At 44.0% G+C, this 23,950-nt stretch overlaps 1 protein-coding gene across 5 annotated transcripts in view; it reads left to right on the plus strand.

The window, feature by feature from the left end:
• Phactr1 (phosphatase and actin regulator 1) overlaps window positions 1-21,631 on the plus strand; it is a 430,764-nt gene extending 409,133 nt beyond the window's left edge. For all 5 annotated transcript variants that reach the window (XM_042678533.1, XM_042678536.1, XM_042678535.1 and 2 more), the window contains 5 exons: window positions 7,991-8,046; window positions 13,105-13,166; window positions 18,937-19,077; window positions 20,606-20,682; window positions 21,445-21,631. In XM_042678533.1, coding sequence (XP_042534467.1) covers window positions 7,991-8,046; window positions 13,105-13,166; window positions 18,937-19,077; window positions 20,606-20,682; window positions 21,445-21,460 — 352 coding nt within the window. In that variant the 3' untranslated portion in view covers window positions 21,461-21,631. The remainder of the gene's footprint in view (window positions 1-7,990; window positions 8,047-13,104; window positions 13,167-18,936; window positions 19,078-20,605; window positions 20,683-21,444) is intronic.
• The last annotated feature ends 2,319 nt before the right edge of the window (window positions 21,632-23,950 follow it).

Here is a 23,950-nt window from a genome sequence, read left to right on the forward strand (position 1 = left end):
TGATATTGTCCAAAAAGAAATGTAGTGTTTACCTGACTTGTGTAACTGTAACCCGTCTGTTATATATATATATATATATATATATATATATATATATATATATATATATATTATACATATGTTATTATAACATACATATATGTTATAATAATTTTTTTAATTTTTAAGTAAGATCATTCTGCCTGAGTTCAGGAGGGCAACCAGGAGAGATGCTGATGGCCTGCTCTCTCAAGATGGGGATTGGTGAGATAGAATGAGAGATGGTTCAGATGGAGGACTTAGTGTTCATTCAGCCATTGTGTACTTAAAATCTGGTGCTCACTACCTCCGGAGCTTAAGTTGAAACTGCGTCTCCATCCTATGCTAATGGCATTTGGAAGGAAGGCCTTTGAGAAGTGATTAAGATTCAGTGAGGCTGAGCCGTAGGGCCCCTATGACCATGTTAGTGGCCTCAGAAAAGGAAGAAGAGAGAGCAACATGAGCAGCTTGCTGTCTTGCCATGTGATGCTCTTCACATATGCCATGAGGCCCTCCCCAGTCACTGAGCAGATGGCATCTGATGCTCCAGCACCATGAGCTAAACAGATGACCATCTTTTACACATTGTCCAATCTGTTGCATGAAGTTATAGCAACAACAAGCAAAGGCAGACCTTGAGGGTTAAGTTCAATGAGGGTGATTCCTTTTCCTGGCGTGGGTAACTCACTGAGGACAAGGAACCAAAACTACTTAAGGAGAAGTCTGTCTAGAACTGATGAAGATAAATTTGTCAGCTTTGGATCTTTTAAGTCTGATGGCTTGTAGAACTACAAGGCCATTGGAAAAGAAGGTCAGAAACTCAGACACATGATGGGTGACTTGATTTTGGAATCCTCATCATGTAGATGGTAGTTGAAATCATGAGCACTTATTTTTCCTCTATGTTCTCTTAGAGACTGGGAAGATATAGATGATCAAGGCTAGATAGCAATGCCTCAACCCTTACAGAATTTGGTACTTCTCCCTTTTCCCCTAATCTTGCCATTCCAAGATTCCCTTGCTCAAGCTTCCTGTTGTTGGGATTTGGATATGATTTGACGTTTATACCTAAAATTCCTTGTGTTGGAAGTTTGGCCCCAGTGCAGCAGTATTGGGAGGCCCTAGACCCTTTAAGAGGTGGGGCCTATAAAAGGTAACTATGTCATTAGAACTATGCTTATAAAAGGTAACTATGTCATTAGAACTATGCTTATAAAAGGTAACTATGTCATTGTATTGTTTTTGTTTTTGTTTTGTCAGTCCTAGGGCTTGAACTCTCAGCCTGGGCACTGTCCCTGAGCTCTTTTGCTCAAGTCTAGTGCTCTATCACTTTGAGCCATAGTTTTCCAGTTTTCTGGTGGTTAATTAGAGATAAGTGTCTCATGGACGTTCTTGCCCAGACTGGTTTTGAACCTCAATCCTCAGATCTCAGCCTCCTGAGTAGCTAGGATTACAGGCATGAGCCACCAGCACACAGTTTAGGATGAAGTGTTGAGGAGATCAGTGTGGTTCAGTGAGATCTCAGTTTTCACAAAATGAGTTAACAAGAGAAAACCTGTCCCTTGAGTCTCTGTGGCTTCCTGTCTTCATCTGGTGCCATCTTCCATCGCCATGAAGCTCTCACCAAAGGGAGCTTGAATGGAACCATCCAATCTGGAACTTGCAGCCTCCAAAACTCTGAACTAAATAAGCCCCTTTTCTTTGTAAGATACTGAGCCTCAGGTATTTTCTTACAGCAATGTAAGACAAAGATACCTACTAAGGGTACTATTAGAAAGCCCTTTTGCCACCTACCTTAGTAGCGAGAACCCTGAACCTCTCATGTCCTTGAGCATTTATATGTTCCTGTTTCCATCTGACTGACAATATGGTCACTGCCCTCTGGTGCAGAGAAGAAAAAAAGAAAAAATTAACTCTGCTTTACCTTGCCCTGAAATGCAGACCCAGCATCTGCAATCCAGACTTTAAAATTAGGGCTCCCAAAACAATAAGCAGCTGTAAATGCTAATGGAAGCTGTGACCTTGGTGTTCTTCAGCCTACAGAAGACTCATTAGCTCTGTGCAGCAGAACTAATCTTCCAGCAGTCAGACCAGCAAAACCTACAAGGGCTTTGTCACCTCTCTGGGGGGAGGCTGTGATGTAAGGCAGGGCTCCCTGTTCTGCACGTATTTAAAGCATCTTGCTCTCCTATTCTCCTGCTTTCTCCTTTGGTTCAAGGCCAGAGCTAAAGGGCCCTTTGTTTAGGGGTTTTGTTTTTATTTGCAACCCTTTCATGCAAAAAAACACAGGCTTGGGTTTACTTGTTTCTTATGCTTAGCATCCTTCAGGCTGAGCCAAGAGGTAAGATCCATTCTTAAATTTTAAAAACAAGAAGTCTCACTTAGCACACTGATGGCATGTGACATTTAAGCAGGAACCCAGTGATTTTTGTGTTTTGTTTTTTTTTTTTAGTTCTTAGTTCAGTTAGCTGTGGTCCATAAAGAAATCACTAGAGGTGTGGAAATAATTTTGCTGCTCTGAGGTAAAAATACCAGGGTCAGAAGTACAATAGCAAAAGCCATTTAAGAGCTTTTGAAAGCCCATTGAACATTTAATTTTGGATAAGTCACTTTATATAAACGTTTAACTCTGAAGATTTCCCTTGGCACTTAGCATATAAATATCTATGTATGGAGTCAGGATGTTTCGTTTTAACCTATTGTTAGTCTAAATGAAACAGTAAGTTAAATCTACTGGCAAGGGGGAAGTTAGGAAGACACAATGCATTCAAGGGTCTCAACTGTGAGTCTTGGTACTATCACTTCTTGAGATGACAGTGGTTTCCCACCCCACCTCCCCTCCACCCCCACCCCCACACATTTCCAGCTACCTGCAATCAACTGTGGTCAGAGACTTGTACAAGAGGCCTTTGGTATCACAGGTGTGTGGTTCCAAGGAAATCCGCCATTAAGGAAAAAGTGTGCATGCTTGGGATGCCTAGCGTTCAGTATTGTTTTGTGGACAGTTGATTCATTTTTCCCATTATACTGTTCAATTTCTGCTACAGATGGGCTGCCTTTCAGTAGTACCTCTCAAGGTTCACTTTAGCCACGCCCTCTGACCTTGCTTTTTGAGCACCATTTGCTTTCAGGGAGGCATGTTTTCACCAAACCCAGGGCAGGAAAAAGATCTCAACAGATTGCACAACAACTGAAATGCTGATGATAACACGGCACTGACAGAGAGCTGTGTAATGTGCATGTGGGGATTTAAATGTTTGGTTTTGAAGTTGTTTTTGATCTATTTATTTCTAGCTACACTTGGTCCTATAAAGGTATTTTCAGAAAGGTGATTCCCATAGTTATCACTGTAGCGTTGTTACAGTTATTCTGTTTAAACAATCCAGTTTTCATTGTCTTCATACCATGTCTAATTTATACATGAAGCTTTATTGTAGGTATACATGCATAGGAAAAAGCAGGTTATATGCAGGATGTACTATAGTTTCAGGCATCCACTAGTGGAGTCTTAGAATGTATTCTGTGTGATTATAGGGGACAATGTGTATAGTCCCCACTTCTAAGAACAAGTCTTGACAGGAATGAGATAGAGAAGAATGGTGACATAATTACAGGGACTCAAGAAGGGAGATTCAGGAAGTTGAGTCAAGATAGAACCAGAATACTTTTTTTTTTCCAGTGTCCAGCTCTCCTTCCATGTGCTACTGACCGTTGTTGGTCTAGTTGGCCCAAGATACTTGTCCATCTTACTCATTGGGTTTTTCTTTTTTTGTAGGGGGGGTCCAGTTGTGGGGCCTGAACTCTGGGCCTGGGCGCTGTCCCTCAGCTCTTCAGCTCAAGGCTAGCGCTCTACCACTTGAGCCACAGCGCCACTTCCGGCTTTTTTCTTTTTACTTATGTGGTGCTGAGGAATCGAACCCAGGGCCTCATGCATGCAAGGCAAGCGCTCTACCACTGAACCACCTTCCCAGCCCTAACTTATTGTTTTGAGGATATTTTTCAGCTCCTTGGAAGTCTCTGGTTCAGACAATTTGTTTGTTTGTTTGTTGTTTTGAGGGGGCTTGGATTCGGGACCTGGGTGCTGTCCCTGAGCTCTTTTTGTTCAAGACTAGTGCTCTACCACTTGAACCATAGCTCTACTTCCAGCTTTTTGGTGGTTAATTGGAGATAAGAGTCTCAACAGAGTTTCTTGCTTGGGCTGGCTTTGAACCATGATTTTTTCATATCTCAGCTCTTGTGTAGCAAGGATTATTGGCACCCAACATGACCCAGTTTTCACATGCACATTTCAGTCACTGCTCTGCACCACTAAGTTGTAGGCTTCCTAAGCCAGGTCTGGCTGTTGACAGGACTCTTACTCCATTTTGGACAGTTTGAATGTCAGGATTTTGTTTTGTTTTGTTTTTTAACTTATAAAAACAAAACTTAGCTGGGTGTTGGTGGCTCACACGTATAATCCTAGCTACTCAGGAGGCTGAGATCTAAGAATCGTGGTTCAAAGCCAGCCAGGGCAGGAAAGTCTGTGAGACTCTTATGTCTAACAAACTACTCAGAAAAACCTGGAAGTGGTGCCGTTACTCAAGGGGTAGAGAAAAAGAATCTCAGGGATAGCACCTAGGCCCTGAATTCAAGCCCCAGGATCAGCACATAAAAAGGAGGGGAAAGGAAGATTCTTAGGACTTGATGATGTGGTCTAGGGGCCTCAAACTCAGAAGGCTAGTGAGGGTCAGGAGTGCTGGGAGAGGAGGAAAGCAGGTTGGATGTTAATGTACCCATATGGGTCATTCCACTGAGTACTAGGGCTGCACACACAGCCATGTACACACATACCCAAGGGCATTCAGCAGCAAAACCATTGTGTCCTCTGAGTATGCCAGACAGATCTAGAGAGAGTGAAAGCCCAGATGTCAGCTTGCACCTTCTGACTAGGAAGAGGCTGTAGCTATGGAAGAACTGCCATGCCCTTAAAATATCCATGTTCCTATCCTCCAAATTCATGAAGAGATCACTAAACACAGCAAGGAAGATGTGGCAGCCATGAGTAAGTTTGGGATCTTGAGATAGAGATTTAATGAGTTAACATACATGCAGTGTTTGGAGTCACACATCTGTATTACAGTAAGTCAGCATTAGCTTACTAAATGATTGTTCACTAGTTTCAGAAAAAGACATGGAACTAACAGGATTTTACCTTGTCCAAAGCACGTTGTTCCAGAAAACCCAGGACCAGTCCCCAAACTCCCAACTCCACAGCTATTTGATACTTTGTGTTACAATGCCAGTGTATCATTTTCCTATGAAATCTCATTGTCAAAGTCAGAACATCTAATTTCAACACCTGCCTCTCTGGAGGGTTTAGCTACACTAACTAATCTTGATGTGCTCAGACCCGTTGGAAGAAATGAAAAACAAATCGAGAGCCTCATTTGAAATCCTGCATATTAGACTATATGGCAACTTGGTCATGACTCACTCATTGTTTTACATTCTCCAAACATAATTTATGAGATTAATTTTTTTTTTAAAAAAGAAAAAGGCCAACACACACTATGCAATGTGTGTGGTATTGAGATACTCAGCTCAACAAAAACCATCAAGAGAACATCCTTCAAACCCTCCTGATGTAAAACTCCAGACCATGGTGCCTGCCCACCATGATGCAATCTCTTCTTGGATCTGGAGGACTGGTTCTGAACAGCCTACCCCTCACCCCCAAAAAAGAAACACTGACTAGACTGATGGAAAGCCTGGCTGTGAGCAAACATTCCACAAAAGCGCTATGCATCCCTTACAAAAGGAACAGGAGTAAAGGGACAGGTGAGAAAGAACTTCATAGTAAATTGCATTCCAGACCCATGACACCAACTTGCTCAGCTAGATCCACTTTCCTCCTGCAGTGTGAGAATGCCAGCCATATTACGACTTTCTACACATAGCTAGCAAAGGCCCTCCTCAGGGTGTCAGTGGCAATGAAGAATGTGTTCATGGGATTGGGAAAGAAGAGTTTTCTATCTACAGTCACACCCAACATGGCACACTCCTGTGGCCAGATAAGCAGGTTTCTCCACACATGCCCAATTTAACAAATGATAATTCAGTTCTGTTCTGATACTGTCATATCCCACAGGTATGCGCTCAGTCAGCCCCGCAACGCTGCTCCTCTGTCTCATGCCAGCCACCAGTAGTAGGAAATCATAATCTCTAACTGGCTGTAAATCTGAGGCTCCCAAGAACTTCTCCTTGGGTTTAATTAATTTGATCAAGTTAAGTAATTTGTTACGATGGTCCACAGAGCTAAAAAAAAAAATGACATATTTACTGGTTTGTTATAAAGGAAATCAAATCCGGATGTGCACGTGTGTGTGTGTAAGTGTGTAAAGCTACCATGGCCTTTGTGCAAGACTGTGGTTCTAGCAAAGTCTCCATTATAAAATCTTGGCCTTCCTCATTGACTTACTACTGTTAGGGATTGACGGAAGTGATTCTATTTTGATTCTGACAGCTTTGTCTCATTCTATGATGTTGTGGGGTAAAGGCTGGGAGGTCTCATAAACAGGCCAGAGGGAGACTTCCACTCAGTGTTGCTAGCTTCTTGTTGCCATCAAAGAATTTAGAGGTATGACAAAAGAAGAAAATGGATGTTTTATTACAGAGAGAAAGTACATACTCAACAGAGATTGGGACTTTGCAAATCACAGTCATGCCATGCTGGTAGTTCATGCCTATAATCCTAGCTCCTCAGAAGGTTGAGATCTGAAAGATGGTGGTTCAAAGCCAACCTAGGCAGAAAATTGCATGAGCCTCTGTCTCCGAAATAACCACCAGCACCTGAGCTGATTAGAGGCATAGCTCAAATGGTAGATCACTGGCCACACAAACAAGCAAGCCCACCAATATGAAGCCTTGAATTCAAACAACAAGAGTCACATTTTATGGGAAAACTTTGATGGACAGTAAGGTTATTCATGAGCTTAAGGTGAGGAATGCTAGGAATGGATCAGGATTTCTTTCCAGAATAGAGTTAAGTCCCTACTTCTGTCCTTCTATAGGGTTTTTCTTTCATTGTCATGGTGTCAGATACATGATGGGAGCAGCCCATGCTGCAAGGCTAATGAAGCAAAGGAGAGCTATCTGTCTTCAGTGATTCTAGATGGTCTTGCTTTTCACTGCCTGAGCAGTCACATAATACACTGCTATAATGCAGTTCTCTGAATGTTGTTGTTTCCAGAACTCGTTGCCACTGTACTTTGTAGTTCTCCTCTAGGATGCCACTCCATTTCCTTCCTACCTAGTTCTGTCACTACCTGCCTCCTGCCTCCCACCTCTCCCTTTTGTGTCCCCACACACTCATACCCTGGCGATGAGACCTCACTTGCTGTGGCTGAGTTATGCACCCAGGAACAGGAGTGGCCTTTCTCTCCCTGTTCATTTGTCATTCCATGTCTAAAAAGGATCTGGTAATGATGGATGGGAACAAGAAGAAGAGGAGCCATTGTTCTACGCAGACAGGACTTGCTCTCTTTTGTCTCTCGCACGGGCCTTGAGCCTCTAAGTTCTAAGTGCACAAATGTGGCAAGAAGCAAGCTCTAGCCTTAAGGCAAGGGAAAAAGGCAAGAGGCCACAGGCCTGCTAGTTAAGAGGCCATCAGGAAAGAAAGAGACTTCTGTGAAGAGGAGAATCCAACTAAGTTTCAGTCCCCTGGCCTGGGGCCCTGGAGAAGCAGGGCTGGGGAGGGGCAGAGTGGAGGGAGGAAGGCAGTGGGGCAGTTCTGCATGAAGTGACGTACAGTGCCCTTCCTGGGTTGAGATTGGGGAACTGAGAAGGCGTTGGAGTCATCAGTCTTTTGGAGCTCAGGATGGAACAAGAGCTCTGGCCACTGACTCTACCCCTTGCGTCTACAAGAGCCGAAGAGCTTAACCACCAGAGGAGGATATGATATGGTCCAAAAACTTTTCCTGGATTTTTTTCGTAGGCGGCTGAGCCAGAGGCCAACTGCTGAAGAGTTGGAGCAGAGGAACATCCTGAAACGTAAGTCAAGCCCAGGGCACCCTGGGAGCTCTCTAGGGTGACTTTAGTATTTGTTGAATGGGGCCTCTACCGTGAAGGTCATGGGAGAGGGGATTGCAAAGCCCTCCCTCCTTGAGGTTCATCCCTGTGGGTCAGAAGCAGAGGGGCCTCTGCACAGAGAAGGCAAGTTGGAGTCCTCCTGCTTCTCCTTTATTGGTAAGAAGTCTGTGGACTGCACTCAGAACCTTCTGAATTGCAGACAGAGAGAGACTGAAAAAAAAACACAACAGACTGAGAAAACATACTAGTAAGTGTTTTTGAGAATTAGTCACCTTTAAACCAAATTGGCTTAAAAACTGGTGTATGGGGAAATCGCCACTTGAGAATGGATTCCAGCAAACACGCTTTCCGTGGCAGCTAACTGCTGTTGATAAAAATTGCTCAGCCTTAGCCCAGGGCTAGTGGTTCACACCTGTCATCCTGGCTACTCAGGAGGCTGAGATCCCCTTGAATAATCTGGAAGATCATGGTTCAGAGGATCCTCTTGAGTGATCGGAATGATTTGAGGATCATCATTCAGTTTGAAGCCAGCCTGGGCAGAAAAGTCCAAAACCCATGAGACTCATATCTCCAAAAAGCCAAAAGAGGAGTTGTGACTACTGGTAGAGCATTAGCAGTGAGCAAAAATGCTCAGGGACAGTACTCAGGCCCTGAGATCAAGTCCCAGGATCAGCACCTGCCAGGAAAAAAAAAATCCTCAGCTTTTGTCAACATTAATTTTACAGTGGAAAGTGTGGGGAGAGGGGGGAAGGGCTTTCCAAGTAAAAATGTTTCCTGTCTGTCTGGATTCAACTGGCCAGTGGCATGCCTGTAAGACAGGAAAAACCGGCTGTTCCTAGTTTATGGAAAGAACAAGACAGAGTCTGGTTTAACAATAAAATCTGGACAGAGGAACCATTTGATACCTAAAAAATAAATAAAAAATAAAAACAATACAAAATACTAAGTCACTTATTTCATGACTTGATTTGGTAGTAGATATCAAATTTTTTTTTAAAAAATTGAATCACTCTGTTCCTATATAATGAATCAATACTACCTTTCACTTGCCTCAACTGACCAAAAAATACCATTTTTCATTTAATCCATGACCCTTTCTCTCCCAGCCTGCAAACACCCTTCCAATTTCTCTCCAGAAGAGAAATATATATTATGCAGTTTGTAGGACACATCCATCCATCCATACTTACACACACACACACACACACACACACACACACCAGTCAGTCACACAAGACCTGGCTCTGGGAAGCTGAGTGTTCTCACATAACAAATCTGAAATGTCCTTGTGAGCAGTTTTCTACCTGTCCTCCTAATGGCCTTGTGATTTGGTCAGTGCTGCATGATTTGCTGGGGGTTGGTGTTGACTTTGCCTGAGAAGGCTTTTACAGAGGCTTGGCATGTGCAGTCCCTGCAAGCAGCCCATCTGCTTTGCATTGGCTGGACTCAGCATCCTGTCTCCCTTCTCCATGGCAACAGACCCCCGCCCCCATCCCAGGCTAGGTGTAGGCCTGTCTTCAGCCTTCCTTCCTCTGTCTCTAGGGCACCTCAAATGGCTCCTAGGTCTCTAGGAATTTGGGTATAACTTTTTGAACCAGTGAAAGCACTGCGCTTCCTCTGCTGAACAATGGCATTAGAAACTTTGTCAGAGATCATCATGATTAGGGATGCATTTGTCTCCCTTTGTGTCTCAATTTATAAAGATTCATTGCTGGAAGGAAAGAAAAGCCCTAATCCATGATTCTTAATCAGGAATCAAATTGCCATGTTTCCTCCTCTCTTCTGTTGGCTCCAAAAGCTTATTTGGATCTGCCTTTATTTAGGGCATCTCTATACAACTTACTAGGTCCAGATCCCACTGGATTTGGGACCTCAGATCTAATATCTGAGCTCAAAGAGGCTGCAAACCTCCACAGATGATTTAGGTTTCTCAAAATGATACTTATCTCAGAAGAGGCAAGGTTTAATTAAGGAAAGAAAAGGTTTGAAATCCCTGAGCTCACATTTGGCTCTCCAAGGGCATTAGCTCTGTTCCCACCTTCAGTTTCTCCACTTCCTGGGAGAAGATGACCTCAGACCATTGGTATTGGGTGTCTACGGCTACATGATTCTAGTCAGCCCATGGGACCAAAGCAGGAAGGGCTTCCTACAATGGCTCCCATGGCTTTTCTTCTCTTCCATTCCCTCTTTTGGTTTTGGTCACATAGCTACGTATCAAAGAGATACTTGATCAAATTCAAACAAGTTCATCATTTCCCAATTTGTAAAGTTTTCAGAGAGGAACTTGTTTTTCCCCTGCATTCTCGAACTTTGTTTTTTCTAAAGTGACTTTTAACTAATCTACTTTGCTAAACAAGAAATGTCCAGTCATATACAAAAATATCCTCCAACAATTTCCTGGGCTTTAAATCACTAAAGGAAAAGTTCAGGGACCTCCTGGCTGAAGGGAAGGGTGGGTTTGTCCTCCAGCCCCACCCTGGCTGGCCCTGTGCACATTGAGCACATAATGAACACACTCTGACAGTGGCCTCTGTAATGATGACATCATGGGTCTTTCCTGGTCCCTTTTTCCAGTTGCCTAATGGGGTTGTTTTGGCACCTTCTACCTGAGAGTTCATGACACTGGGTTTGTAAATGACTTTGAACTAAAGGTACCGATTCTGTAGATTGGTAGCATGTGGCCCCACCTCTAAGAGAGACTAAGAAACCATGGAGGAGATGAAGCTCCATGCCCTGTCACTTCTGACACAGAATGCCCACTTCCATGGCTCAGAAGGGGCCTACCAGGCCAGAGTGAGTCCAGTCCCCAGTACAGAGAAGAAAAGCCAGCCCCAAGCAATATGCAACTGCAGGAAAAGACAGAGGTCTGAACTATTTATCTAACTCATTAGCAGTGGGGATGAGGGAGAGGGGCCCAGGGCTAGTCACTTAACCCCCTGGGGGCTTTCTCTTCATTTGTAAAGCAAGGATGAAAACCCAGCCTAGCTCAAAGTTTTAACCCAAGCCCTCTCTAGCCACCTCAAGGCTATGCTATCATTTTACTTTTCCAGCCTTTCTCCTAGCTGCAAGTGTAGCATTTTCTTCTTCCTGCTCTCTCCCTCCAAATGCTGACAGATTGGTTTCCTAACTAAGATATTAGAGGCTGCCTAGTTTCATAGATTAATTTATCCCAGGGAAATTTGCATATTTGTAAATGTCATTCTTGGTTTCTCTCTTTTTCTGAATCTGGCTATCTGCCTCCCAGTTTTATCTCTGATGAGTTAATTCATACTAAGCTATTGATGGCTGAGTTTAATGAGTTTTCATTTTATCTAAGGAAATTTTTTTTTAAAGACAATTCTGGGAGAGAGCCAGAATAGTTAAATCCATAGGAAAGATGGCTCCTGGAGGAAGGTTTGAGCCCTCTGGAGTCCTCTGGTGATCTATCCCAGAACATAATATAGACTCTCATATAGCTCCTGTTCCCCTATAAAAAGACTCTGATCCTATTCAAGGTCCTTCACCTCATAAGCAGTAGGGAGTGTGGGGAGAAGGGGGCAGTGTTAGCAAGTCCTGAGCATGATTCCACCTAGAATTGGCTGTGGTTGTACTTGCTGCCTTCCCTCAATGGCCAAACAGGGACCTTCATCAGATAGTCCCTATACCTGTTTCTAAGTACAAGAATTTCCCTCTTCCTTCTTCCCTCTGTTAAAGACCTCTTTTGTAAGTGAGACAGAGGCCAGAATCAAATTGCAAGCTTGCACCAACACTCTAGGTTGTCAAAATGTAGCTTTCAACCACTGTGGTTGCAAAATGAGAAAAGAAGGCAATCTTTAATGCACGCTGGATCAAAATCAACTTGTGAGCTGGTCACTGGTGGTTCATGTCCTTAGTTCTATCTACCTAGGAGGCAGAGATTTATGGATTATGGCTCAAAGCCAGCCTGGACAGGAAAGTTCTTGGGACAATTATTTCCCATTAGTGAGCAAAAAGTTGAGCTGTGGTTCAAGTGATAAGAACACGGCCTTGAGCAAGAAAGTTGAGGAACAGCATCCAGACCCTGAGTTCAAGCCTCACACACATATGTGGGAAAGCCAGTGGATGAGAATGACAGGTTTCTATGACACTAGTGGGCAGCCATGATTTGTCTTAAGTTAGACAGTACTGAGTTGGTACATATGGTTCCATAGTTACTAGGAATTTCCTTCAAGGCCTAGAGGAAAATGGCCTGCCCAAGGTATTCACTTAAATGGAGAGATAAACCCAAATTTTCTACCCCTCAAGTCTCTGCTCCCTTCCCCGCATCTTCTTTAAAACTCTGTAGAGTAACTCACCCACATATTAAGCTTAATAAGAAAGCTCCGGCTCAAGTCTGCTCTTAAGGCACTCCTTACCCAGTCTAAATGCAGGCAATTGTATACCTCACCCTGAGCTCACACCTGTTCTATGGACTTCTTGGAAGATTCAGAGAATTAATGGAATCAGGGTTTGTAAAAGGTGAGCATTTTGAAGTTCTTCCCAAGGTAATTGGCCTTCCTTGCTGCTGGCCCTGCCCCATTTTGTGCCAGTAGCAGGTGGAATCTAATCTGTTCCCCCCCACAGCATACCAGATACCAGGGCCACATCATAATGAGCCCTTCTGTCTCACTGGGACAGGAATGAGGCCTAGGCCTTTACCCAAGAAGGGAACCTTATTTCCCCACCCCCATCTCTGCTAACACCACTTCCTTTCATGCCCTTTTGTCTTATAACCACATTTCTCCACCCAGCATCTCTACCTGGGTCTGCAGACCCTCCTTGACATAAAGCAAAATGAAAAGATCAACCTGCGCATCATGAAGTTGACCTAATGCAGATATTTTTAGACACGTTCCCCCAAGCAGAGGGTGGCTGGGATAGGGGACCAGGGAGGATGTGGGGGGAAGGGTGATTCTCTTCCCCTTTTCAAACTGAGGAACTTGGACCTAACACCTGCTAAGACTTATATAGGATGAACCTGTATTTGGGCACTGAGATCCAAAACTTGGACATTTCTTTCAGCTCGGAATGAACAAGAAGAACAGGAGGAGAAACGAGAGATCAAGAGGCGGCTAACTCGAAAGGTGAGCCCATTCTCCATGCCAAAAGCTGTACCAGGAGAGGGTAGACTATTGCATACGTTGGACTCTCTTGGCCAATCACACCCTGTGTTTATCCTTTTCCTGTTGTGTCAGAGAGCACAGTTCTCTAGGGGATGGCAGTCCGCTCAGCTTTTCAACCTTTCATCCCTTGGACTGGTGACAATCAGTCCTGACTGAATTACAGCACCCACCCTTGGCAACCCTATGTCCATTGCATTATGTTTGCAATTACCCTAGATATTTTGTTTTTAAGAATTCATGATAGCTGGACCCTGGTGGCTCATGCCCTAGCTACCCAAGGAGGCTGAGGTCTGAGGATCAAGGTTCTAAGCTAGCTGGGGAAGGAAAGTCCCATGAGAGACTTATCTCCAATTAACTATCAGAAAACCAGAAACAAGCTATAGCTCAAAGTGGTAGAGCACTAGCCTTGAGCAAAAGAGCTCACAGATGGTACTCAGGCCCCAAATTTAAGCCCCATGACCAAACACCTCCCCACTAAAAAAAAAATCAATATAGGTATTTACAAGAAACTTGGCACAGCTAATCGACCTCAGTCCTTGTGTCCAGCCAGAGAAGTAAGGCAACATGCAAACACAGTGAAAGTAATAGGAAAGTTTATTAGGAATGAAATATGGCAGAAAAAGGAGTTTATGTGGCATAGACATGCCACTCAATGGCAGTTCAGTTTATTGCCAGCCAACTTCAGGGCACCAACATGAATCTTAAATAGAAGAAGAATCAAGGACAAAGGTGTGCAGATAATGACAAGGTCATTATCTCAGTTGTGGTTCTTCTGGATTCCAGTTATCGCTGTCATCACTTGTGGCAAGCAACCTGGTTCCCATGCAGTGATTTCTCAGGCTCCAGGTCACAGCCTGATCATTATTGGTAAATGTTCTCTTTTGAGGATGACCTATCCCAGAGGCTCCATGTTCCTTAGGGGTAGTTTTCATCCTTGGTCATAAAGATGTTATCGATAAATCCTGTCTTCGCTAGATCCCAAGGTGACTGCAAAGTGACTATAGAAAAAAATAGCTTATGGAGGCTCAGGCTTTTCTCCTGATGTTAGCTAATTCATGACAGTTCAAAGAGTTTTGGTACCTGTTATAAGTACATTTTAAGTACCTACTACAAGTAGACTCAAAATAGGTTGTCTTTACAGTGAGAATAACACTAGCCTAATGGGGTTTGAGTGATCACAGAAATGGGCTGAGACTACATTCTTATCCCTAGGTCCAGTCTGCAAGACTGAGGGTACCTGTGAGTTAGGAAGTCTTAATCACAGTACTTCCCTTAGAGATCTCCATTTTAGGTTCTCTTTGCCTCTCCCCATCACTCATGGCTAGCTGCAGCCCACCATTTATCACCGAAATGGCCACTGCATTATACTTTCAATCACCGTAGATACTTTGTTTTTAAAAAGTAATTATAGAGTCAGACACTGGTGGCCACGCCTGTAGTCCTAGCTACTCAGGAGGCTGAGATGTAAGGATTGTGGTTGAAAGCCAGCCTGGGAAGGAAAGTCCCTGAGATTCTTACATCCAATAAACTACTCAGAAAAGGCTGGAAATGGTGCTGTGATAACTTTGAGCCAAAGACATTCTGAGACAGCCCCAAGACTGACACAAAAAAATACAATAAAATTCATTTACAGGAGATGGGGATATGGCTCAGTGGTAGAGGATATGCTTAGAATATAAGAAGCCTTGAGTTCAATAGCAGACACACACACACACACACACACACACACACACACACACACACACACACACACACACACACACACACACACACACACACACACACACACACACACACACACACACACACACACACACACACACACACACACACACACACACACACACACACACACACACACACACACACACACACACACACCCGCTATCACCACATCAGACCACCAGAAATTTGTGATAAAAATTAGTTCAGCCAGGCATATTAGTTTGTACCTGTAATCCCAGCTCTTGGGAGGTCAAGGTAGCAGAATCAAGAGTTCCAGGACAACCTGAGCAAATAGTGACATCTTATCTCCAAAAGGCAAAAAGTAATTAAAATTATAATAAATAGTAGTACAAGTATAACAAAGTGAGGGCACTGTTTAAATGACTCAAATGGTAGATCCACTGCCTAGCAAGTATGAGGTCTTAAGTTCAAACCCTACTACTGCCCCCAAACAAACAAATATAACACCATTATCTGTGATTTTTCCTTGCTCCCCTGATACTATTCATTAATACTTAAAAATTATTTGATTTGATTATGCTAAATCCAGTTTGACTGATTAGATGAGAAAAAAAGTAAAAAATACAGATAAATTTAATGAAGGTGTTTGAAAAACAACTTTGATAGATAGTCATAAAGCTGGAGTTTTTGTATATTTTTAAACTTTCAAATAGATAATAGGGCAATGCAAATCCCCACAGGGATCTCATGCAACATGAGTGGTCTCTTGAATAATAAACTTGAATAATAAAACTTGAGGCTATTCTCGGATGATGTTGAAAAGTTTAATTAATTGATGACACCCAGCTATGACACTATCTTCTGTCTGACTAAAGTATCTTCAATCAGCCTCCTACAGTGACCATCTTAAAGATGCTGATCCATTAAAATTAATCTCAAGAAGTTTTATTTGTAGGGTTATTTCCCCCCCTCAGTAGAAATAGCATGCAAAGGAAGAAATTCAGAGGTCCTAAAGTTTTGTACCACTTATTAAGAAAGTGATTTATATTTAACACTTTCTCTCCCTAAAAGCATCCTGAACATCAGGGACAAACCAAAAGCCAAATTAATTAAAGGAAGACAAACAAGGGACTGAACAGTCAGGGCATTACTCTCATAGAATGAGAGCTTTAGGACTTCAGTGAATCATTCTGATTGGTTAAATCAAACCTCTGTCAAGATCTCATCTTCTCCATCCTTCAGACTTCCTAATCTTTGGATACACAATGGAATGCATTTATTCCATTGTAGAGTGAGAAGGGTGGGGGAAATGCATTGGCTTGTTTTAAGCATGACCTTAATGAATATGAAAAAGAGATTATTGTAAACTCCTCCTTTCTGATGTAGAAAGGCTTAGGCATTCAAAACATATTTAAATCAAGACTTCAAGTTCAGAAGAGTGGATGGCTAGGACTCCAAAATTCTCCCAAATTTTCAGATTGCTTGCTGAAAAGATAGCCATAAAAATTGCTTAGACAGTTATTCACTTCTTATCTCTTAAAAATATTATAGGCTCATGCAGAGAGAAACTTAATTATAATTATATAATTTAGTAGTGGCCAAGAGCTGCTTCCCACATCCCTTAAGGCTAACCCAAATAACCCCTACATTTTGCAGATAAGATAACTGCATCCTCCCAGATCTGCTCTCCTTCCTCCCCCAGGGAAATGAATCTGGAGATTGTAGCACTTGCCCTGCCCTGGTGCTGGCTTGGGAAATTAAGAAATAGTGAGCATGAGGGAAAAGAGGGTCAGTGTTTAGGAGGGAATGACTGGGGGAATGGAGAAGCAGTTTGCACATGTGTTTGTGTCCACAGAGCTGTGGTACCTGTCAGAGGCAGCAGGTCTGTATCATACTCCAGCTCTGGGCAAATTCTTTTCTCTGGACTTTATCATACCAAGTCCATATGCCAGGACTGATTGTATTTCATTTTATATATCCTTAGTCCAAAGTTCTCTAATGTACTAGTAGGAAAAATAAAACCCAGAAGTTGATGCTGATAGCAACTGACCTGTCATTTTCTTTTGACAAATTGATTATAACCTAAAAATTCTATACTAAAAAGCTTCCAGCCCTTCACCTCTTTCCAAAGAAATGAAAATGTAGCTCAACACTAGAGTATGTACCATGAAAGAGTGAAAGGAGAAGGAAAAGGAGAAGGAGAAGGAGAAGAAGAGGAGAGGAGAGGGGCGGAGAGGAGAGGAGAGAAGACAGGAGAGGAGAAGGGAGGAAGGGAAGAAAAAGAGAAGAGAAGAAGGAAGGAAGGAAGGAAGGAAGGAAGGAAGGAAGGAAGGAAGGAAGGAAGGAAGGAAGGAAGGAAGGGAGGGAAGGAAAGAAATGAACTTGGTCAGGGTTGTATTACTAGTAAAATTTGGGACTCAATTAACTTGCTTTTTTTTAAATATTTTTGTTACACATGATATTATTGCTACTATACACTAATACAAATGCTACAAGTCCTTTTCCTTTACCCCTTCTTCAGTCTCATCTCCAGAAAACCCAACGCTGGCCACAAAAATTATTTCCCAAGGGTGAAAATTGCATAGCCCAATTGGTAACACTTGTCTAGCAAGCATGAGACCCTTAGTTCAAACTCCAGTACCACCAAGCAAGTACTGAACAAAGATTATTTGCTGCCCTGAGTTCAAATCCCAATACCATCAATAGACAGACAGATGGATAGATAACCAAACAAAGATGATTTCCTTCCTAAGGGCTGATGTAGCTTCACATGGCTGGGGGCTGATCCCAGGCTTACCCACACTCATGGAGGAGACTCCTAGTGACTGCTTGTTAGTGTTGGGGTTCACATTCCACCTGAGACCCCAGAGAGAGTCAGCTTTGTTCTCACTCACTACCCCCGACACTTGAGTACAGTACCTTCTTGGTTTGAAATACCTGGCAGGATCCAGGCATGACAAATAGTCTCTGTCTTTCAGAGCTCACACTAAATCTCCACTCCCTCCAGACGCTGCCACTGAGAGACAGGCTGTACGTTAAATCCAGGACATGATTCCCAGAAAGATAAACTCAAATGTCAGGACTTAACAAACTTCCTGGAGTCAGCACATACAGAAAGGAATATTGCTTGTCCAATGCATTGAGGGTAAATCCAGCTAGGAACACAAAGGAGATTGTGAGTAAGACTCTATTCTATCTAAGGTTCAAATGGCAAATATTAAATGCTTTTAATATAGTTTAATTATAGTACAAATCCTCCTTGGGTGCAACATTTTTGAGAGGAATTTTTTGGTGCCCGGATGGCCGCTATTCTTGTTTCCAGCAACACCAGACATATAGCCTGTGACTTCCCGTAAAGGTCTATCACTGATGCCATGGCTACCTCAGGCAGGACAGCGCCACATAGGAGGTCTCCAGTGGACATCGCCACAGCTTCCCACCACTGGCCAAGCAGCATTGCAGGCCTGCTTCTGTCTGTCCCAGTACCCACCACCAAGCAGCTGTGTGACAATTTAAAAAAACATAGCCAGGGGAAGCTGGCAGCTGTAATCCTAGCTACAGAAGAGGTTAAGATCTGAGGATCATGGTTTGAAGCCAACCTGTCAGGAAAGTCCATGAGACTCTTTTATCTTTACTTAAGCACCGAAAGGCCAGAAGTGGAGCTGTGGCTCAAATGGTAGAGGGCTAGCCTTGAGCAAAATAGCTCAGGGACAGTGCCCAGGCTCTGGGACTGGCACCAAAAAAAAAAAAAAAAAAAACCCCAGAAAACAAGCTGGACATACTTGCTTATTTTATATAGCATTAAACATGGGGAAATTTTTGTTTTAAAATAACATTGGTTGAAACGTGTTGTATCATCATAGGTCAGAAGTAGCTTCAGAAGTTGGGAACCCAGGATCTGCCCCACACCAGACCCCTGCTCTGCCTTTGCCACGTGCCATGCCTGTTGCCCTTCTGGAGCTTGTTTTCCAATGCCTACAATTTCATGAACAGACCTTATGGGTGAAACTGCTTTGATTGACTCTTCTCTCATCCCTCTGTGCAGCTCAGTCAAAGGCCCACAGTGGAAGAACTTCGGGAAAGGAAGATCCTCATCCGTTTCAGTGACTACGTGGAGGTGGCCGATGCTCAGGACTATGACCGCAGGGCAGACAAGCCGTGGACCCGCCTCACCGCTGCTGATAAAGTATGCAAAGGGCACAAGGAAAAATGGGGAGGGTTGTGGTGGGAGACTTCCATGTGCTGCTGGCAAGCCTGAAAAGAGACCAACAGCCAGGCCACCGCCTGCCTCTATTGGTGGGTGCTCAGAACTCCATCCTAATAGTGCTATTCATTCCTAATAGTGCTCCTTCTCCCACCCCTTCCCCTCCGTGATCAGCAGGAAGGTCACTGCTGGTGTTCTTCACCACTTGGACAACGCATAAGACGGTCCAGTGCCTGAGATGGGGTAATTTTATAAGGAAAGAAGTTTATTAAGTCTCACTGTTACTAGAGGCCAGGAAGTCCCAAGTTCAGGGGTCTGGTGAGGGCCTCAAGGTGTTTCATAATAGAACAGAAGCAGTTGCTAGGTGCCAGGGGCTTGTAATCCTGACTACTCAGGAGGCTGAAATCCGAGAATTGGGGTTCAAAGCCAGCTTAGGCAGAATAGTCTGTGAGACTCTCATCTCCAATTAACCACCAAAAAGCCAGAAGTAGGTCAAGTAGTAGAGCAGCAACCTGAGTACAAAAGCCTAGGGACAGTACCCAGACCCCAGGTTCAAGGCCCAGTACCAGCCCACACATAGAGGAAGGGAGGAAGGAAGGAAGGAAGGAAGGAAGGAAGGAAGGAAGGAAGGAAGGAAGGAAGGAAGGAAGGAAGGAAGGAAGGAAGGAAGGAAGGAAGGAAGGGAAGAGAAGGGAAGGGAAGGGAAGGAAGGAAGGAAGGAAGGAAGGAAGGAAGGAAGGAAGGAAGGAAAGAAGGAAGGGAAGAAAGAAAGAAAGAAAGAAAGAGAAAGGAAGGAAGGAAGGGAAGGAAGGAAGGAAGGAAGGAAAGGAAGGAAGGAAAGGAAGGAAGGAAGGAAGGAAGGAAGGAAGGAACGAATGAACGAAAAAGAAAGGAAAGAAAGAAAAGATTAAAAAAAACAAGTCTTGCTTTATATTTTTAGCAGCCCACTCTTGCTGTAACTGATCCACTCCCTTGAGAAAAACATTAATCTTTCTTGATGTCTCTTAAAGGCCTCACTACCTCTCAATACCATGCACTGAGCATTAAAGTTCTAACACATGAACTTTTCATTTAAGCCATAGCTTGGGAGGCTATTCCCAAAGAGGCAAGATAGTGCTTTTGCAAGCACTGGACAGTTTAAGGGTATGAAACTCCAGGCTGATCCCTAGAAATGAGGCTCCAGGCTTATCACAGACTGTGACAAGGTCACGGTCCTCCAGTGAGTGTATCCAGTGAAGGATGCACAGAATTGAAGAAGCTAAAGCCACTGTGTTTGCTATTCTTGTCCTAATGGGAGAAATGGAAAACAAATCATAGTCACATCAACAAGCATCACTTGCTGTATTAGGTACTCATCAATTTCCCCTAAGAAGAGGAATCTTAGGAGGTTCCAGAGGACAGTCTAGGTGATTGTTTTCCTTTCTCAATAAAAGGAGTTCTCAATGTAAAAATAAGAAAAAAATCCACATTAGATATGTTAAACTGTGTGCTGACAAGCTCTTCATTCCAGGCTGCCATTCGGAAGGAGCTCAATGAATTTAAAAGCACTGAGATGGAAGTTCATGAGTTGAGTAGACACTTAACAAGGTTAGTATCCAGGGGGGATTAGCTGGGGTTCCTCCCTTCCATCCAATGGCAGTAAGCATTTCCTGTGGGTCACAAGTAATTTGGCTGGTATCAAGGAGGAAAGATAAAGGAAAAGTCAACATAAATTTCCACATTTACTCAAAGTAAGATGAGGAAGCCTTCTGAAACTTCACTTTTTAAATTCATTCAAATGAAAAATGTAAAAGCACCATACTACCAATAAACCAGAAGTGAACTTTTATGAAAACTTAAAAGTGGAAAGCAAAGTGGATCCCAATTTCTACCCAGTCGACAGAGGCCAAAGCCACATAGAATTTCCAGAGTGAGCTCACGTCTGTTATTCTCTGCCATTCTCTAAGACAGTGCTGGGTGATGACATTTGAGGAAACTAAGGCATGGGACCACTAAAGGGCTTATTAAAGGTTAGATGGCTGGTTAGCCAGTAAGTGATTGCCTTCATTCTTCCACTTACTCTCCTTTGGTAAACATGTAGGGAAAATGGTCCAGGCTCCTCCTCCAGCCTGCTACTAGAACCAGGCCCATGGACAGACCCAGCCCACCAGAACTGCCTGGTTTAGCCCCTAGGAACTCCAGATTAAAACTGTCCTAAAACTAGAGGGGAATTTGGTACTCGGGTGTGTTCCTGTGTGGAGCTGTCTCACGTGGGAGGGTTATACCTCCTCCAATCACTATCACAAACATGGGAAGTGGTCTTGCCAAATCCAATGCCTTGGTCTTTGATTAAGTTATTTGTTTTCCTAGGTTTCACCGACCTTAACAGTGGAATTGCTCTTGAGTACTCTGCTGTCTTCAAAACATAAATTTATAAGAACCATAAGTGCTGGTATTTATTCACTTCCCCATTAAGATGTAAATCTTCTGAACTGCCTTTTTTTAAAAAAAAAAAAGAGAGAGAGAGAGAGAGAGAGAGAAAGAGAAGAAAAAGAAGCAGCAGCAAAATAAAAGGAAACAATCAGGATTCTAAGTGTGACAACATCGTGATGGTGACCGATGCTCCATCAGAACTGCAGGCTCTACTTCCAGTACTGAAATGGGTCCCAAGCAGCCAGCAGAGCCCAGACTGAAGACCTCGCAGAGGTGGAGTGGTCCTCACCCTCTCCATCCAGGCCCGGCAGGCACCGTGTTGGTTTAGTCTGCCATGAATTCCTTCCTCACCAGGGACTATGAGCTGGGTCCAAGGATGTGGGAGATGTGGCCTAGTGTGGGAGTGAGTGTACAAAGTTGGCCTTCTAGATTTGGCCAGACGCACTGGCTCCAGATGTGGCACCCGTCCTGGGGAATCCCTGAGGAGAAGGAAGAGGATATGAGGAAGGAGGGAGGAGTTCTGGGTCACTCTTATCCTTTCTCTTCAGTTTGTTCCTGGGAGAGTCTGTGTTCTAGCCTGTTGGTCCTGAGCATGTGTGAGTGGATGGGGAAAGCTGGTGCTAAGCTCCAGGCTGCCCCCTATCCTGAGCTGAGATGCCTGCTCAGATGCTCTGGGATAGAAAAGGAGAGTTGTTAGCTAATCAGTTCAAACTAATTGACCCGCTCACGTTCAGGAAGCCTAATGCCATAGGTGATCCACACAGATGAACACCATCAAAAACATGGCGTTCACTTGTATGAACATGAGGAGCCCGTCAGGGTCAGAAACTCTGGCTGGTATCCTTCAGCTGCTCTATGCCCCCTAGGGTCTACTAAGATGATGTGGCCTGGAAATAAACAGCTTCTGATTTTAGGATCAGGCATGGGGACCAGAAGCCATGCTATAAGACTGGCTCTCCAGCCCCTGAGGGACTGGAACCCCAGCACCTCTCCATGGCCTTCTAATTCTCTTTTCTCTGTCTGATGCATTTCCATGGAGATGTCCAGAGCTGAGTATGGGCCAGCCATGCCGACCCACAGAGCACCTCCATGCTCCACCGATCCAGAGAGAATCCTTCTCTCTGCTGATGGTAGGAGGCTGGAGATGTGCCTCCAATAGTCCTGTGTACTGGGACCCCAGGAAGGCAAGCTCTGTTGACCAGGGCATATATATATATATAGTTTGGTTGTCCAAACTCTAACAAGTATGCTAATGAGGCTTGCCACAGGGGCGTTATTTTCCTTACCGGAGCTCTTCTGAACCATCTGTGGTGTGCCTAGCTTCAGGATCACCACAGTCCTTCTTGGTGATAGCTCTCTCTATACCACACATGCCCCGGGTTTAGAAAGATGCCAGCCTGGCTATCCCTAAAAGAATCAAGGCCCCACCATCAACTGTGTGGAAACCTAGTTACTTTTAGTATGTAAAATCCATCCGTGAGGCCATGGATCTCTTGGCAGGCATTAATTTCTCCATGGTAAGAGAGATACAGTGAGGGGGAGCTCAGGATATCTCCACAGGCAGCGCACGACTCTGTCTAGCCCAAGGACACCACTATCACTAGATCTTTTCATTATTATTTGAATGTTGAATTTGAATAATTCCTGCAGTTGGGAGAGGTATTCAGGGAAAATGTGGTTGAGATTTTAACGTGGCTATAAACACAGTCTTCATGGCTGTCAACACAGTCTTCTGGAAAGGCTTACTGACATTTGAATGTGCAAACGGTAGGACAAGACCGCAGGGCTCTTTCATTGAACTTCTCTAAAGCAGGCAGGCATGTGCTGTGGGCAGGCCCAGTTGCCTGCCTGGCTGTGGCCTGAGGTCGGCACTTCCTCTAACCAGCAGCTGTGCTTTAGGAAGCACACAGTGCCCTGGCCTGACCTCCGGGCCTTCCCCAGCCAGGAGTGAGTCCTGGGAACTCATTCCATTGACTCCTCCCAGGAAGGCTCAGGGTTTCTCTACTGGCCTGGATTCTTGGGCCTTCCCCCTGGGAACAGAAGGCCCAAACTGACATCCCTGTAGTCAGCCCACAGGCCCGGTTGCCCTTCCAAGTGCCCTGAGACAGCAGTCCCTTCTCTGCATGGGAGAAAGTGAACAGTCCCCACTTTTCTTCCTGCTACAAGGACACCCTTTGTGGAAGTCATTGTCTCAGAGTTAAGGGTGCACTTCCCATACTCCTGAAAGGTCATTGACCTTCAGGATCAGCTATGACAAACCCAAGTTAAGTGGCTTTACCCAGCTCAGCAGCCTGCAGGACAGGGCCCTCTGCTGTCTCTTTTTAAAACCCTTAAGGTCTTTTAGGATGATCTATCCATATTTCTTTCTTTTTTTTTCCCCCATATCGTTACTGAAGCAACTTGTGTTACTTCCCAAAATGACGATTTGACTTAAGTGGGGAAG

The sequence above is a fragment of the Dipodomys spectabilis genome, unplaced genomic scaffold (genome assembly GCF_019054845.1).
Source record: "Dipodomys spectabilis isolate Male_0828 unplaced genomic scaffold, ASM1905484v1 ptg000045l, whole genome shotgun sequence".
NCBI classification, from domain to species: domain Eukaryota; kingdom Metazoa; phylum Chordata; class Mammalia; order Rodentia; family Heteromyidae; genus Dipodomys; species Dipodomys spectabilis.